General features: G+C 37.8%; 1 protein-coding gene across 1 annotated transcript in view; it reads right to left on the bottom strand.

The window, feature by feature from the left end:
* The window catches only part of MOSPD2 (motile sperm domain containing 2), a 32629-nt gene extending 15023 nt beyond the window's left edge, over positions 1 to 17606 (bottom strand). The window contains exons 1-8 of the mRNA XM_058824400.1: positions 17558 to 17606; positions 17283 to 17349; positions 8198 to 8353; positions 7361 to 7447; positions 5978 to 6132; positions 3508 to 3568; positions 2287 to 2325; positions 1184 to 1308 (exon numbers count right to left, since the gene is read on the bottom strand). Coding sequence (XP_058680383.1) covers positions 1184 to 1308; positions 2287 to 2325; positions 3508 to 3568; positions 5978 to 6132; positions 7361 to 7447; positions 8198 to 8353; positions 17283 to 17349; positions 17558 to 17566 — 699 coding nt within the window. The 5' untranslated portion in view covers positions 17567 to 17606. The remainder of the gene's footprint in view (positions 1 to 1183; positions 1309 to 2286; positions 2326 to 3507; positions 3569 to 5977; positions 6133 to 7360; positions 7448 to 8197; positions 8354 to 17282; positions 17350 to 17557) is intronic.
* Positions 17607 to 17857: the final 251 nt, after the last annotated feature.

The raw sequence follows: 17857 nt of genomic DNA, 5'->3' as shown, positions 1-17857 counted from the left end.
ATACCACAGGAGGCAGGCCCAGAACCAGTGCTAAACAACATTTAATTCCTTACTGAAACCACTTCAGACATCATCAGCCCTTCCCTCAATGCCCACTCCTGCTGTGCAGTAATTTCCACTTTTTCCATATGAGGAAGTCCCTATTGTGAGAGTGGGAGCTGGGGCAGCAATTTTCCACGGAGAAAAAGGGTATCTTTTCCTCAAGAGCCACATGCACTTTTTAAAGCCTTCCAATCTCAGTCAAATGAAAATCAAAGTAACATTATTTAATGTTCCCCAAACAAGCTTCTTATGTTCTGGCCACAATAGCACTGCCCTGAATTCATATACAAAGGAACATGGCTTCCCCTACTATTGCTGAAACACAACCCCCTCCTTTTCTCCATATTGTTGCTGCCATAATGCCAAAAGTACTTCAGAAGAGAAAAGGTGGAAAAAGAACCATGAAAAGTAACTCTCCTGCAGTGGGCTTATTCTTCTACCATAAATGGCCTATTAATATTTTAAAGCATAATTTTTCTGCTAATTTATCTTAAAGGTTATGCAACACTGATCTACTAGCCTTGTGAAAAGTGAAAGCTGTTGTGCAAGATGCTTGTGCTTGTCCACTAGAACTGGATTCTGGTTCTGTTAAACTGATACTGCTTGTACCACTTTGGAGCTCTACTGTACTCTTTGAAAAGAAACTTCTACAGCCATGTCTGAAAATGCAGCCCTAGAGACAGCAAAGGAAAAATAGCTCCAATATAACTGTCTTTAATGAATCACAGCTCTGGAGCAGGGCTAGAACAATCAGAGGACAATGAAACCTACTTTCTGCTCATAGAATTTGTTTCATAAACATACACCATCTCTAATTCACCAGGGAGCAAAAAAAAGTACAAGTGACAATGACACTTAGATAATTTTTCTTGAAAGCCTGAAAAACTAAGCGGTTTTCAGTGACTTATAAGGGGATGAATAATTCAGAAAAAATAGTAACAGTAGTTAAGAATATACTTAAGAATGTAGATATCAAATTCTCATGAAGTTCACCTATTTTACATTATTGTGATTTTGAAATTAATCACTGGCAAAACAATTTAAAGAAATCTCTCATCTGTGAAGAACCAACCCTCAATCCCACATATGGAATATAGGTGTCTCAATGTATCACAACAGAAACATGACATTTCATACTTACAGTTCCACCCATGTGAGGTGGCAGATACTCTGCACTGATGTATTCCTGCACATCATTCTTGTTTGTGAACTTTAACATGCTTATTGCATCTGGGCCAAGCCAACCCTTCACGATTTTAAAAGCAGCTTTGAAAAACAAAACACCAAACAAAACAAAAGATATACATGAGTTAACAGGAAAGCAGTTTTGTTATTTTGTTTTTGTAGGTCTTTTTCAGTGTATTGGTAGACTTTATATAACACAAGTGAGTTACATCACTCAAAATATTGCAGAACCTGCTCTTAAAGCAGGTTATTATCAATTATAATTGGAATGAGCAATGCAAGGGGAAAAAGGTATTATTTACACAGAAATGGAAGGAGTATCTTCGATTGAATAACTGCCAACTCTGCTGTTTTAGAATTTGGCCCTTGAAGTACTGAGCAGGTAAAACCAATTGTGTTTCCAAATCTGAGTGAGGGAGGTTGGGAAAGATGGATACACTCTCCCTTGCAGAAATGTTTGGCTCATTTAAAGGATATTTGTTTAAATTAATGAAGCATTTACAAAGACCATTGTTAATTCAGTGACAGTAAAACATGAATATGCAGGAAAATATAAAACCAATATGAAAATATGTATTCATATGGCAACGACAGAGAAATAGTATATTTATCCTGTACATTATAGCTACAACTAATTATTAAAGTATCCAAATCAGAACAAAGGTAACCACATCTGCACCCAGACTCAGGCATCTATCCTAAACTGTGTATTCTAGTTTTGAGCTGGTTATAAGTCACCATCACTGCTAATGACAGGACTGCTGCAAGGATTCTAGTTAGCAGCATTCAAGGAATAGATTATTTATCAAGATCTCCTAGCCTTTGAAAACAACAGGATGAATACAGGCTTCATGTAAAGTATGATCTAAAATACAATGATAGAAAGAAAAATAGAAAGAATGCAACCTTTAAACTGACAGATTTAAAGATGCATGTTTAACAAACTCCATTATTCATCTGTATCTACACAGAGTAGAACAATGTTTCTTATTTATGCTTCTAAATTTTAAAAGTTATCACAATCCAAACATAAAAAACCAACAAAAAAACCCAACTTACCATTCATTATCCATGGCATTTCAAATATTACTATCTTTGCTGAAAAGAAAAAAAAAATCTGAATACCAAGTGCTAGATATTTCTCTATTTAAGAGCAAGTTCAACAATAAAGTTCATGTAAAAAGTAAATATTCACTTTTACAAACCTCCATGTTCACCTCCTTGCAAAAGCAATTTTGTACAAATTAATTGCTATTTAGAAACATTAGCTGTTTGCTTGGAAGAAAGGTGATAAAATCCCAAGTAATACATTGGTTATGTACTCCCTGAGATATTACTTTCTGATATTTTGTTATCACATATAAGGCAAAGACAAGCTCTCAACCTGACCTAGAAAACCAGCTACGGAAAAGAAGAAAGTTTAACAAGTATATTCAGCCCCCCCTTACTTCATAAAGAAACAAATAAGTCTTTATATCTATTTTCTCCAAATATTCTTTATTTAACCATAGAGGTTAGAAAACACTTAAGCGTCCCAATTTTTTTTCCTCTTGACTGTCAAAAACAATGTTGCACTTGCCTTTCAGTTTGATATTTGATTAAAGCTTTGAACTTTAATCAGCAAGCCAAAATTTAATATTCAGAGATTAAGCAGTTGCTGTATGGAAGTTCAACATTCACAGCCATTTTCACCTAAAATTTACAACATATTTATGATGAACTAGCATAAACTATGCAGTGTTTGCCTATGCATCAAAAATCTAGCAGGTAAGTATGCAGAGTTTTCTAAGTATGCACACAAAATGCCTTTTCAGAATAAATAATTTTCAGAATACACCATTTTCATTTTCAGAATAAACCATTGCTCCCCATAAATTTCTAGAGCCATTCATTCTTTGACCACTCAAGGCTCCTAAAGGATACAAACTATCAAAGTCTGTAAAGCTTCTACACAAGTAACAAGCAAAGGAAAACAGGTCAATTCTATTATGAGCTTACAATAGTTCTTACTAAATATAAACATATTAAGAACTATTACTTAGTAATAAACATTATTACTCCACAAAAAGACTGTTGATTTTTGATGAAAGCAAAGTTTATGCACAAAAAGTTGTACTGATTTCAGGACGTGAATATCCCAACACTGTAACATTAACGTTTCATGAAGTTACCCCAGAAAGCACATGAAAAAAACCCTTATTTTCCCCATCTTCTATCATATTATGAAATGCTCTTGTTACACCACTCTACAATGCTTAATACTTATTATACAATACTTACTGAGGAAGTTTGGGTAATAATCTGTAAAACAGTTGACAATAAACCTGACAAAATCCAAGTCCTAAATAAAAAATAACATTAAATTTAAAAAATCACAGCATAAATGCAAAGTAAGCCGAAACATTAAAAAGTACAGGTTAAGTTAAGGCATTTAATAAAAAGCACAAGATAGATATTTTGTTGTCAACTATGATCAAATTTTTTATACACTACAAATATCCTCAAAACACAATGTAAGGCTTTTTCCTCCATTAAACTGCTGCAGGATTGTGGTCATATTTCCCCTTATAATCACAGAAAGAAGTCAATAAACCTCTGACCACTGCAATAATTAAGATATCTAAACTATGCTGAGTATCAACATGCTTAAGATGTGCAGGAAAGATACAGGAAAAAGAAACCTTTAGCACTAGAGAAGCTTGACAGATGGAAGAATACTCAATATACTGAAATTTCCCTTCAGTAATTATCCTACATACCGTTCAATATGCTACTGCACTCAGTATTATATTTTCAAAGGAAAAAAAATAGGTTTCCTTTGAAGAGAAATTTTAGGTTTAGTATTAGTTGGTGGCATGCAGAGAAACTGTGGGCAGAGACAGTGCTCAAAAGAGCTGCTTGTATACCATCCATTTTCAGGATGCTTCCATACAATGAGCACCTGTACAGAAATAGTACAGTCAGTCTCCTTTGCAAAATCCAGCTACAATGGAATTGCATTACACAGAAAAGAAGGGTTCTTATGAAACAGGTATAGAAATAAAGTAAGAGATACCTTGCCACAATAAGGTACTCAGGTGGGCAGCCTACCATGAGTACTCTTCCCAGTCCTTTAAACAGACATGACCACTACTACCACTTTCAGAAATAGTACAGAGCATTTCTGGCTGAGGATCCAAAGCCTCAGCCAGTAACAATGGGGAAGGAGCTCCTAGGGTGATGTAAACACACTACCAAAACATTTTTGGACAGAGTGAAAAAAGCCCCCAAAAAATAACACTGTGTAAAGGGATCACCCACAACCTGAAAGCTTTTTAAGTGGCTTCAGCAACTAGAAACTAACTTGACATCTTTACAGGCAGAAGGTGGCCTCTAATAGAAGCATTTATCTCAACTGTCTATTGCTTGTACCAAATGCAATATCTTTCATTTAACAGAACAAACACAATGATACATTAGAATTATTAGAATCTCCATTAATCAGGATGCTGCTCTCTATTCTGCTGCCTATTCAAAAGCAGCACTATCAGATAGCAGAGGGAGAGATCCATTATTTTGATGAAAGTCTGGAATTAGAAGTGCAAATTTCACAGACTATTCAATAACTGCATCTATTCTAGTTACCTGAACTGGTGCAAGAAGCCATGAGCTATCAGAATTATCTCCTGCATACTAGTGATAAAAGTGATATAGTAGATGTCCATAGCAACAGAACAAACAAATGTGGAAAACCCTGGAAGAGAACTCAGAGATTCAAGTTCTTTTTCTGTTAGGATAGATTCCTCAATTTCTCCACATGGCCACAAAATGCCATTAAAATAATCCTGCTCTGTGATGAACATACTAACTACAATGCAAGACTGTACAATGGGACAGTTACAGACAGCACTTGCTGAGATTTTGTCTCTGGGAGTCTCAAAGAAGTAAGCTGCTTCAGGATATAATCCATAAAGCCCAAATCAAATTAGCCTTTTGCATCAAGGAAATTATTACAATCCTTTACTCCTGCTATGTAAAACTGGGGTTCCAGTATTATCTTTAGGAGCATGAACAGACAGCTCTCCCCGTACAGGTAAGAGCACCAACCTTGCAAAACAGAATCACATCACATTTATTTGTCAAATTACCTCCCCATAAGCTGGTGGCCCTGTACTGCACAGCTGAAAGGCCCCAGTGCAACATGAATAATCTTGCCCATGCCAGATATAGACAACCTTCTGGAGCTGGGTTTGGGATAGGGTTTTTTTGCTTACATTAATTCTTGCTATACCACCTACCACCAGACAAAAAAAGCACAAAGACACAAATTTCAGCCATTCCTGTAATAACAGGACAGCATGGCACTCTGGTAAGAAAAATGTAATTATTGTATAGAAATACATTTTTTGTTTTTTAACCTACAGACAGCCTGTGAGGATTTTAGTTATTAAATTTAATAACTAAATTTACTAATTTTAGTTATTAAATTTAATAAATATGTACTGATAGGCAAGATCTCAACCTTGCAATCTAAATTAGCTCAGCCACTAAACTAAAAGCAAGTTTTCAGCATGTTGCAGCATACAAAATTTAATATGTAACAAAAGATTTTGGAAACTGCTTGTGTCATGGGAAAATGCTCTACCATATCACTTATCTCAATGACTTAAGCTATTTATGTGTCAAGGACTGCACAGTGACTTCCTTTTTTCTTGTAACACAGGTTAAATAATTCCAAAAGCAATCAAGAAAAGACAGTAACAATACTTACTATGTGACTGATTCCAGTTTCAGCCATATCAAATACCACTGTCAAGGGCTTTCCATGATCTCTCTTGGCATAATGTTCTAACCAAAAAGCCACCAGTTTCTTTTTGTCAAGTTGCTGTTTAGGATCTCTTGTATGATGCTTCACTTTGAACCAAACTTGGACAAAAACACACACAAAAGTTGAAGGAAAGATCCAAGCAAACAGAAAACATCATCCAAATAACTACAGAGGATGCACTGAAATGTATTAACACCTCTGAGTTTGTGTTTAATATTTTTCCTGATTTTGTGACCACTGAACAGCCAGAAAAACAACTGCACACCTCTTCACATACCCCACATTTCTCACTTTTTTACTATAATTTTTTAGAAATTGAAAATACAAAGAATTATACTTCAGAAGAAACAATAAAGTAGAAAAACACTTTTTGTGTATTTAAAGACTATTTACATAGATTAGTATTTCATAATTTAAAATTAAACCACATGGTCTTCACACAATATTGTGTATAGCACATATTCTAAGTATGGCTGCAAAATTAATGTTTCCTTTTCTTCTTAGGTTTCCTACAGCACTGCAGTTGATGTGTTTTGAAAAACTACTTATACATGCATTTAGAATTATATAAAAGCAACATGTCTTTCTAAAATAAAATGAAAAATTCCAGGAGGTGAGCAACATTATAGAAATGAAAGCCTAGTATATATTCTTCTAGAATTAAAAAATGAGTCATGCAGAGACTTGATTTTCCATGGAAAAAAAAAACCCAAAAAACCCATAGGCAAAATTCAAAGTAAAAGACTTTATAAATATGTCTGAAACCAAGTTACTGATTATACAATAAGTGAGAAAATAAATATTCAGGGCAGTAATGTGAAGAGTTGCTTTCATTTTTACTACCTTTATTATATCAAAGTTAGACAAGCCTGAAAATAACTTCAGATGTCCTCAAGTCTTCTCCCTGAAACTTGGAAAGCTGTATTAAAAACCAGATTTCTTCTCCATGTTTCACGTAAAGAAACAAATGTTTTTAAATACAGCATGTTAGCTAGACTGTATTTCAAGGTGAAGAGAAACCCCCATTCAAACACAGAACATACATTAAACTGTTATATTCCTGTGTGAGTCAGTGGTCACATCACCAAGCCTGTCAGAGTCAGGGCCATGGTGTGAATCTGAGGCTGCTCTGTGCAGGGTCAGGAGCTGGACTCCATCATCCTGCTGGGTCCCTTCCAAATCAGTGGTTTCTATGATAAATACAAACTTTATAACTCAATTACCTTTTTAAGTAAAAATAGTAGCCAATATATTTTTCAACATGATAAAATGCTGGAAACAAAGCAATAATCAAAGGCTGAAAATAGTCTATTTTGTATAACTTACATAACTTATAGCCCTCTTTATCATATCCATGCAGAAAGAGAGCACCAATTTCAAATAACCATTTTGGAAGGACAGATTCTGATAAGTCTGCAAAACCAAATGAAATATTATTTCAGTAATCAAGTAATCATTAATAATCACATTGTAACTTAACAGAAGTCACTAAAAATGGAAAAGTCTAGCAAAAACCCCAAAAACATCTTTATAAGCCACTTTCCAAGGCCTTTATTAAACTAATGCAAATAGTAAAGATTTCAAATTTTCTCAGTATCTTGTTCTCTTGCTACAGAGTAGAATCTATTTATAAAGTAAGAATAATTGAAAAAAAATCAACAGAAAAAAAAGCTTTAAATGTTTATTTTTTTTCTATCTGAAGCCTCCCCACCATGCTCTATCCTTCAGAGTGTGAAGTCCTGTATATAGAGATCACCTTCAAAATATTTTCACATCACAAAAATGCTATTTTTTAATTTAATGTATCAGACCAGTGCTATTACAATGAACAACACAGCTCTGTTTGTTGTGAGGCTTTTTGTTATTTGCTTTTTTTTTAGAGCTCTATGATGCAAAGAGACAAAGCAAGAGATAGCTGCCTTCCTTCCTTCCCCTTAAACTTTCAATGGGCACATGGAAACCACAACAAAACTGAGACACAGTTGTGGTCAACAGAAAAATAAATACTTTTCCTCCTTTTTTCCTTTTTTGAAAGTTCTTGCTCAGCTCTCCATAGTACTTGCAAACCTTTAAAAGGTTATTAATGAAACTACATATAGAGGTCAGTGGTAGTTCAAGAGAAAAGCAACACACACCTTCAAAACCATTGTATATCAAGCTTACCATTAACTGTGTATTCCTTCCTCCACTGAAAGCTTTCATCAATCATCTTTAACGTATCATCCACAACATCATGACGCCAAATCAAGTAGTTTTCAACCCATTTATCATCTTGCTGAAATCTCTCCACATCTCTAGAATCATATTTATCTGATTTATCTAGGAAATAAATAAGTTAGTGTCTATAGCATTTGCTTCAGAAACATGCAGAGATTTGTTAAGTCTACAAGCATCTACTTGGTACATAAGATTTCTCTTGCAGTTTCAAATTTTAGGAAACAAAACACAGCATGATAAATTAATGAAAACCATTTATCTGCTGCAACGACATTTAGGGACACTACAACATAACCCACTAGAAAAATATTCTCACTAATAACTCTCACTAGAAAAATATTTTCTGTGATCCGTATGCAACAAAAAAAACAAGGTGCATTTGGGACAGGTGTAATTTTTCTAAAGCCAATTTTGTGCAATTACTAGAATCTGTGTACTGATTAATGTATATACTAAACATCAGAAGTACATGCTTGAGTTCTCAAACTTACACGTATCAGCATGTTAGACCATAAAATGTCTGACAACAAACATAAAATTCTTGGTTTTGAGTATGCACTATACATTATTGCATTAAACAGAATTGTTTTCATTTAAAAAAATTACAGTTTACACTTGTAATAAATTGTTACCCTACCCAAGAAAAACTACATGCAATTCCAGAGTAGTATAAAAACCCCCAAGGCTTCAGGCTTCTTGTATCTTCTTGTATCACATCAGCAACATGATAAGAGGCTTACATGCTTTTGGAAGTACTTCAGATAAGACAAGACTTACTGCTGCTCTGAGTTTTTTTATTTTTAAACAGCAAAGTAAAACAAATGCTAAGAGGACCTATTTCTACTGTAGATACACTTAAACAAAAGCCTGGTTTTTAAATCAATGATCCTTTGTCTGAGAAATTGGTAAAAATAGAATTTAAATCAAGAGCCCATAATAGAAACAGGCTTCAAACTGATACACACCTCTGCTAAATAATAAAAAAAGCATAAGCTCTTAAACTATTCACTTAAATTCATGATTACCATGGAAAAAAATTAAGACTGTTAATAAAAGAGATTTAATTTTCACATTCTGGAAAGAACTGTTCCTCTGTCAATAACAAACTGCTTTCAGAGCCATTTACAACTATCTAGAACTGTGATGGAATGGCTCGGCAATGTGTATTTCAGTCAGACAACTCTGAGGAAGAGGTTAAGAAAAAGACACCACTAAATTCTGCTAATATTTGTTGTTTTACTGGCCTACACGCAAAAATATGATCTATTTTACTTGTCTTTCCATTTATACTGTTTCCTGTAATAAATTAGTCAATATAACTGCAAGAGTATATCAATTTAAATGTGTCCATTCACTAAATTGTAGTTGCACTCCCCAATGCATCTCTTCACATCTGACAGCTTCTCACATACAGAATGCTCCCTTCTTCATTAGGCTTCAAATTTCTCCCTCCCTTGATCCCACATTCCACTGCTTTACTTTGTTCCTTAGATAACCCTAGAATTTAATCCCACTTTCCTTAATCTTAGTCCCCTACTTTCTCCTCTGCCCAAAAGCCTCTAATCCACTAAAATCTCTTCAACTATTTAGTTTCCTTTTCTCATCACTTCCATACTTGCACTGGACAGCTGATTTCCTATATTCTGAGCCCAGTGAAGTGATCACTCAGCATCAAACTGAAGTGTTCAACTTCTCTGTGGCTCTAGAGGAACGACAGATGAACTGCAAAAATCCTGGGAGTGAAATTTTGTAGTCTCAACTGCTCATCTGAAATTTGTAATTCCCCCAATGTTTTAGGGAGTTTTGTCTGAAAAAAGCTAGCAGTACTTAGTTTTAAGTTAACTACTTCACTTTGGTTTGATTAATACACACTGGCTTCAAGCTATGACTGACTGCAGTTAATCAGCCAAGTACTTTGCTGAGATCAGTCCCATGTGTATCTTATATAAATAAGGGATTAGGGTGCTTTGTAATTAAAGAGAAAACCCACCATCAGGTAAAAACTGACAGGATAACATTTCACACCACTTTTTGAGGCTCTCTTTGCTTTCAGTATCTGAGAGCACAACTGTTGAAATGAGAGAATTGTGCACCTTGAATCAAACTGTAATTTAAACTCATTGACATACCATTACATGGAACAAAACTCAGAAAACATTTCTCAGCCACTAACAAGTTTTCCCAAACTCTGAACTTAGAGAATGTTTTTAAGAACATGGACTTTCAACTTTGTGAGTATTTTAAGAAAATGAAAGTGAAAGAGAAACAGAGAAAATGTTTAATCCAAGCTTTCAACATCAATGGAAAGCAAGCTGCATTCAGTGACTAGGATAGTTGAAAAAGTATCTTTCCCTCTCTTCTGTAACTAAGTTCTCAGCAAGACACATGTAATCTGAATTTACATATATGCCACAATATACCCTAAAACCAGTGGAAACAACTATTCAAGTTCTAAATCCACAAGCACTTGCAGAATGCCAGTATTTGAATCAGGTTATCTTAAGACTGACAGAACAACAGTACTGAGTACTAAATACTGTATGACTTTTACCTGCTTGATCCAATTCTTGCCACAAAATAAGTAAAATTTAGAATGACAATGTGAATACAAAGCAAAGGTAGTTTATGTCACACACAAAAAGCAGAGTGATATAAAACTGATGGAGCCCTTCCAAGAACCCAGTGATTGAAAATGTGTCAGTTCAGAGGATGAATTCCTCTTCAAATCTGTACATGCCACATAATTCTACAGACATTTGGGAACTTGTTTTCAAAATATACTGTGAAATAAATCAGAATGTTTCTAATTTTAAATCATTCATGGAACACTTGGGTGCAGTTACTGCATTATTAGAAACTTCTGGAGCTGAATGAGAATTAGTTGAAATAAAATAAGACCTTTGGGATTCTCAAAAAAAAAAATTAAATACATCCTGCACAACAACTAAGAGGCCAAAAAAGAAAATATTTGAGGGGCACCCAATATGGTAATTCAGGTAGAACTATAATCTTAAGTAACTTACCTCAGACAATCTCCAAGCCTACCCATTTAGATACCTGTAACCATATGCTGATGCTTTTCTCAAAGGAAAATTAGTTGCTTGCTTCTTCACACTTGCAGGAGTGCCACCAGGACACTGAGACAAAAGTTTAGTCACCCTCAGCTCAGGAAGAGACACCTCTGTAACTGAGTCCATAATGAACAGAATTTTGGGAGGTATTTGGAACACACAGCACTCACCCCAAAGGCAACACAAGGAACAGCACTATCAGATATTTCTGTTCAAAAAGGGCTACTGAAAGCCACCTGTGTAGCAGCAGTGCCAGACTTTTGCGTAATATTTCACAGTCCAGAGGCTTGGAAACCTGGTTGCTCCCTCAGCCCAAGACACTCCAACCTTTCTGTATCATAGAACAGTTCCACAGCCATGGAAGAGGCAAAACTGGGATGCTGCAATACTTTTCCATTGACCCAGGAAAGTGCAGAAACTAAGCAAGACTCAGATCTAAAAAAAGCAAGAAAAAACATAATCTGCAAAATTATAAATTCCACATAAGGGAGTGACAGTAGCAAGGAGATGTAGCCATTATTAACCCTCTTTATTCCTTTAGCTGAAAGCTCTTCAGGAAAATGTTAGTAAGCAAAACTCACCAGGTATTTAACCCTCTTTTGAAAATAGTTGTTTAAAGTCACTGTCATTTTCTCACTGGATATTTGAGGTCAAGAGAAAAGACTGGAAGAAGACAAAAGCTGTTTGAACAGCAACTTCTTATATTACTTGCCTTCCTTTTTTTTTTTTTTTTTGCTTTAGTGAGGCTTCTGTCCTTTCCATGAGCACATTCTGCCCTTCTAAAAGTTGTCTTCTTCAAGCTGAGAAGCTGCCAGTGAAACTCTACCACTTAATTACTACATTCCAACATAAAGAATCTCCCATAACACCAGAGAACAGCTCTGAAAACAACTGCAGAATTACACAAAACTAAATGCACACAGATATCACTGCAATAGTTTCACTAGAAGACTTCATTAAGTTTTCTGAGGCACAAATTGTAAAATCCCTTTCCTTTGTTACTCTTTTTTTCAATGCCATCAAATTTCCATGTCAGGAGCCCCTGGAGCAGGTCCAGTGGAGGGGTGCAAAGAAGATTAAGGGACTGGAGCACCTCTCTAACAAGAACAGGCTGAGAGAGCTGAGCCTCTTCAGCCTTGAGAGGAGATGGCTGAGAGGAGACCTCATCAATGTCTGTCAGCATCTGCAGGGAGGTGGCAGAGGATGGGCCCAGGCTCTTCTCAGTGGTGCCCAGCAACAGGGCAAGAGGCAATGGCAAAGACTGATGCTCAGGAAGTTCCTCCCGAGTTTAAGGGAGAACTTCTTTATGGTGTGGGACTGAGCCCTGCACCAGATTGCCCAGAGAGGGTGTGGAGCCATCCAAGGACTGTCTGCATGCAAACCTGTGCCCTGTGCTCCAGGATGGCCCTGCTGGAACAGGCTGGACCAGACAAGCCACTATGGCTCCTTCCAACTTGACCTGTTCTGTGATTACCAGGAGAACAGTGCTGCGCTGCTGTGTTTTCTTCTAGTGTTTATGCTTTAAGAAAAATAATACAAATTTGAGAATATTCAGCAGGAATATAGAAGAACTACAGGACTCAAAACCAGGCAGCACAGCTGAGTCACACCCTAAATTAATCTAGAGAAGTTCAGAATTAAAAACCTGCATGACCTCCCCCTTCAGAAAAAACTCTTATCTAGAAAAGCAGTGTTAACAGAACAAGCCATACATAAAGCTAAGTAGGAACAGCAACTGCATATCTTTTAATAGAGAGCAAACCCAAAACCTTTATTGTACAAAGCAGAGAAAAAAAGCAACTTAGAAAAGTATATCAAGTGATACATTACACAAAGAGACTCAATTTAACTACTGTCTTAAAGCTATTCCAGCCAAGAATTCTTAGTTTAAAATGGTCACAATCATTTCTCTGACTTTGGCTACAAAGAGGAAACCCATTTTAATTGGCTGTTGATGCCAACATTAAACTAAGTTCTGTAACAATTCAGGTATGTGCCTTCAGCTGCTACATGAGAAAATCAGCAAGACTAGAAACAATTTAAGAAGGTCAGCCATAAAGGGACAGGGACAAAGAACAAACTGAACACTATTTCTATCCAATAAGGAATCATTTCGATAATCTCAAGCACCAATAGACAAATAAAATATCTGCATTCACAAAGTGAAATAAAATTTTAGCAAAGCTGAACACTGTCAGTGACAATAAAGACTGCTTTCAATAAAATGCTCAATCATTAATGTTACAGAGCCTTTTATGAAAGTATGATTCCCATCTATCCTTCCACCAGTCTCAGCCTGAAAGCTAAGAACCAGGGGAAACAGACTTTTCAGAGCATAAAAAGACATGCAGTTATCCAAACCATTACTATAAGAGTCTTCTACAACAGTCTTATCACTGATTTTTAAGAGTGTCCCATATGTCTAAAAATTTATTTGCAATCAGCTCATATGATTAACAAAACACCTTTGCTACTGGCTTAAAGAAGATCATGGTGAAATTTAATCCTTGGCATTGGAAGGATGGGAAATCTCTCTTGCAAAATCTTTTTTGAAAATTAAGATTTGCCTCAAGGAGGAAGGAAAAGGATGTAAGTGGGGAGGGCCAGGAAATAATAGACAATTGGAAACAGTAATATACAAAACAAAATATGAACAAAACTAGTTTACTGAAAAAAATCAAACAAGACTTGATTGTAAATAATTTCCACTGTAACATTAAAATAAAAAGTAATAGCCCAGAAATAAAAGCTAATTTTAGAAATCCTCTAAGGAATGGAAATTCACTATAGAAAAAGACATGCTTGTTTGCTAGAAAACAATGTTAGTGCCAGTCAGTGCTAGAAAAAAAATCTTTTGTTTCCATTGTTCCTTCCACCAGTAAAATCATTTACATCACCAACCCTCACAAAGAATCTAAACAGGCAAAACAAAAATTAGGCCCAAAACCAGAGAAGACAAAGTGCAGTCTGCCTACCACATGAGACAGTGTTTGCCAGTCTATTGGGCTAACAGGGCACTACTGGAGATAAACCTTTTAAATACAAGGCTTCCATTATTGGGACATACATTCCTCACAAGAACTGAAGCTGTTTTCAGAATCCAGCTAGAAAGTTCATTGAAGAGGAAAAAACCACCCCAAGATTTCAGTTAATAATAAATACTGTTTTGCAGATAAGATCCAATAGTGGCCAAGCTTTCCTTCTAGAACACTTCAATGGCCAAATTAGCTGAATAACTTCAGCAAGAAAGTTCTACAAATTTTGGGAAAATAAGCCAGTAAGGTTCTCTGACACTTTCACACTGTATCTGGCCATCAAAAGCATCTTCTGATTTTGTCACATAAATGAAACAACTGTATAATTTAAAAAAAACAGACTGATGGTGCTTCCAGTTGCTGAACTGAACTTTTCCCACCTAACCTTGAAAATTACCAAGACCACAGCATATTATAATATTAATACATGTTGGAATATTAGACTTCTCTGAATCACCTATATATTTTTGCAGGTTCTACTTTAATCTAAAAATTGTATTCTGCCAATAAATAATTTCAATGAAAAAGTAAGATTTCAAGGACCCTCCAGGTTTTAATTTCATAACATAAGTAAACATTACTGTAAGGCCATCACAACATTGTGACCATTACCAAATCTTCCTGCATGAGGGGAGGGCAGGAGGGAAGCTAGTAACTATGAGTTACAGAATATGGAAGAATCACTTCATCTTTGATGATCAGAATTACTGTGTTTCTAGAATAACCAGTTACATTGTTTTCCCCAGAGGGAAAACAAAACAGCAGCAGCTGCAACCTCCAGAAAAAAAAAGCAAACCCAAAAAAAACAAACCCAAAACAAAAAATTGCCTAAAAACTTTTCTCCAACTTTAACAGCTGCAGTTCACCTGTAAACAGAATAAAGTTTGCTCTGTAGAGGCCCACAATTCTATGACCACACTAAACTTCACAGGAAGGATCAGCTTCTCAGTGCAGCCTGACAGTGCCCTTAGTTTTGAAAGCAGACTAAAATTCCTGGGTATGAAGCAATCATTTGCACCTTTACACCCCAAAGTCACACGTTTGAGGGTGTCTGCATACATGCAGCCCCACATCCCTTTGATTAAGAAGCATAGAAAAATGTTTTAGAACACACACAGTAAAGGCTGATAGACCAGTACAAAATCAAAATCCTGTGGTTTTCACTCTTGATTGTGGTCATGAGAACATTAATTTGCTTGTAGCATTCCTAAGTTTGTGGCAAAATCTTAACAACACAAACTCAAAAAAGTCTTAATCCTATTTTGTTGAAAGGGCCAAGAGCCTAAAACCATGACCCAAAAATGGGCTTACTGAGAAATAGTGCTCAAAATTCTGCAAATAGGATTATAGCTTACCTTGCAACAGTATTCAGTTATTTAATGGCTGAATCAACCAGCCCAACAGAGACATCATTACAACCAGAGAAACTTGTGGAATTCCAAGATTTTAAGCAGCAGATCAACTGAAAGAATAATACCCCTTTTCCACAATTACTGTCCCAGAGCAGTCCTAGGCTTTCTGAAATAATTATTTATGAGTGTGACTCTGGGATAATAGAACACAAAGCAAGTTGAATCACCTACCATATGAAAATGTACACTAATTGAAACCATTAAGAGACACAAAAATTTAGACTTTAAGATGAGCCTCCACTCATTCAAGCCTGAGTTTTACAAAGATATCTTTATTCACTTTGAAATATCAAACGGTAAAAGAAGCTCCCTCTACTTCAAGACTTTCTAACAAATTTTGTCATCAGAAATAAAGGTCATCTCCAACCAAGGCCAAAGTAGCCTCTTATATGTAAGTTAGCAGAGCAACCATATGAGACAAAGCTGAACCACCCTCAAGACCTCCAAAGTTTTCCAAAAGCATGTTCCAGCCCACTCCAATGAAGAAGCACATAACCCTTACATAAAAGTGATAGATAGCAAGGTAACCTCAATAGTTCTGATCAGAAACATCAAAGCAAGGCATTTGTTTGCAGAACTAAGGTTCATATTAAAGGAGATGCAGGCAACACAACTAGGAGACTTTTAGTGTATTTGCACTAAAGCTTGCATAGAAGCATGTTTTTAGTAAAAAGTCTCTAGATAGTCACAATGAAACAGCCTGTTTACTACAATTGTTTCCATGCTCTACATTCCTCCAACATAAGCAATGCAAATCAACCTTGAAATAAAAGCAAACCACTCTAGGCTTTCCCCAGTCCTCCCTCTCCCCTGGGCATCCCCAGCATCTCCTGGCCTTCATTTACAAATTCAAATGCACTTGCACTTAAGAACCGAGTTGGACATGCAGCATGACCTTAATTATGGCCTGCATGAAACTCAAGTGCAAGTTCCTCCAGAAAAACAACTCTTCCTTTGACAGACTCGGTGAGGTCAGAATGCCTCCACTTCCCTTCCCTGACACGTTTTATGTCCAGGGAACACCAAGCACAGCAATGTCCCAGTCCCTGCTCTCCAGCCAACCAAACGCCCTGCAAGAGAAAGGGACCAAGAGCTTTGCCCAACACAGTGACCCAGCAGACAGAGCACCGAGAGCCAGCACAGAAACCTGCTGAGCATCACACCCTTCCAAGCATTTAGACACCCTAACTGCACCAGGGCAAGTTCAGGTTGGATATTAGGAAGAAATTCTTAACACAAAGAGCGATTAGATATTCGCATGGGCTGCCCAGGGAGGTGGCAGAGTTACCGTCCCTGGAGGTGTTTAAGGACAGACTGGATGTGGCACTCAGGGCCGTGGGCTGGCTGACAGGTGCTCAGTCACAGGCTGGCCTCGAACACCCCGGAGGCCTTTTCGGACCCAGTGGATTCTGTGAACAGACACAGACGTTCCCAGACCTGGGAAAGCAGGACACCCGGAGCCCCGAGAGGAAAGTGACAGCGGACAGCCCCAGAGCCCGCACCCCCCGCTCACCTGGCAGGTACTCCGCCTCGAAACGCCGCCGGGTCTCGCTTATCAGCGCCCCCTTATCCTGCCGCTGCTGAAAGGAAACATGGAACAGGAGGGCCGTGAAAGGAAGGGCAAGGCCGGGGCCCCAGACAGCCCCAGACCCTCGCCTGTACGGCAGGGCCCGGCCACTCGCCCTGCCAGACTACCAACCCCAGCGGCTGCGGGCGGCAGCTAGGGAGAGAGCAGCCGTCAGGCGGGCAGGGAGGCAGCAGTGAGGGGGCAGGGGCGCAGGGACTCACCTCAGCCATGATCCAGCGGGTCCGCCCGCGCCGCCCGCACTGAGGCGGCTCCGGCAACGCGAGGAGCGGCGGGAAAAGGGGATGGAGCGGCTCCCGGGGGGCGGGGCCTGCCGGGCACGGCTCCCGCTGAGGCCCCGCCCCTAGCCATGGCTCCGCCCCCGCCCGCGCTCCCGTCATGCTCCCCGCGGCGGGAGCTTCGGAGCGGCCCCGCCGGCTGGGAACCGCGGCGCGGCTCCGCTGGGAACGGCACGGCCTCAAGGGGCCCGCTCAGAGCGGCCCCGCCGGCCGGGAACCGCGGCC

Source organism: Ammospiza caudacuta, chromosome 2, assembly GCF_027887145.1.
Source record: "Ammospiza caudacuta isolate bAmmCau1 chromosome 2, bAmmCau1.pri, whole genome shotgun sequence".
In the NCBI taxonomy this organism is placed as follows: domain Eukaryota; kingdom Metazoa; phylum Chordata; class Aves; order Passeriformes; family Passerellidae; genus Ammospiza; species Ammospiza caudacuta.
This window is presented reverse-complemented; position numbering and strand designations above follow the sequence as displayed.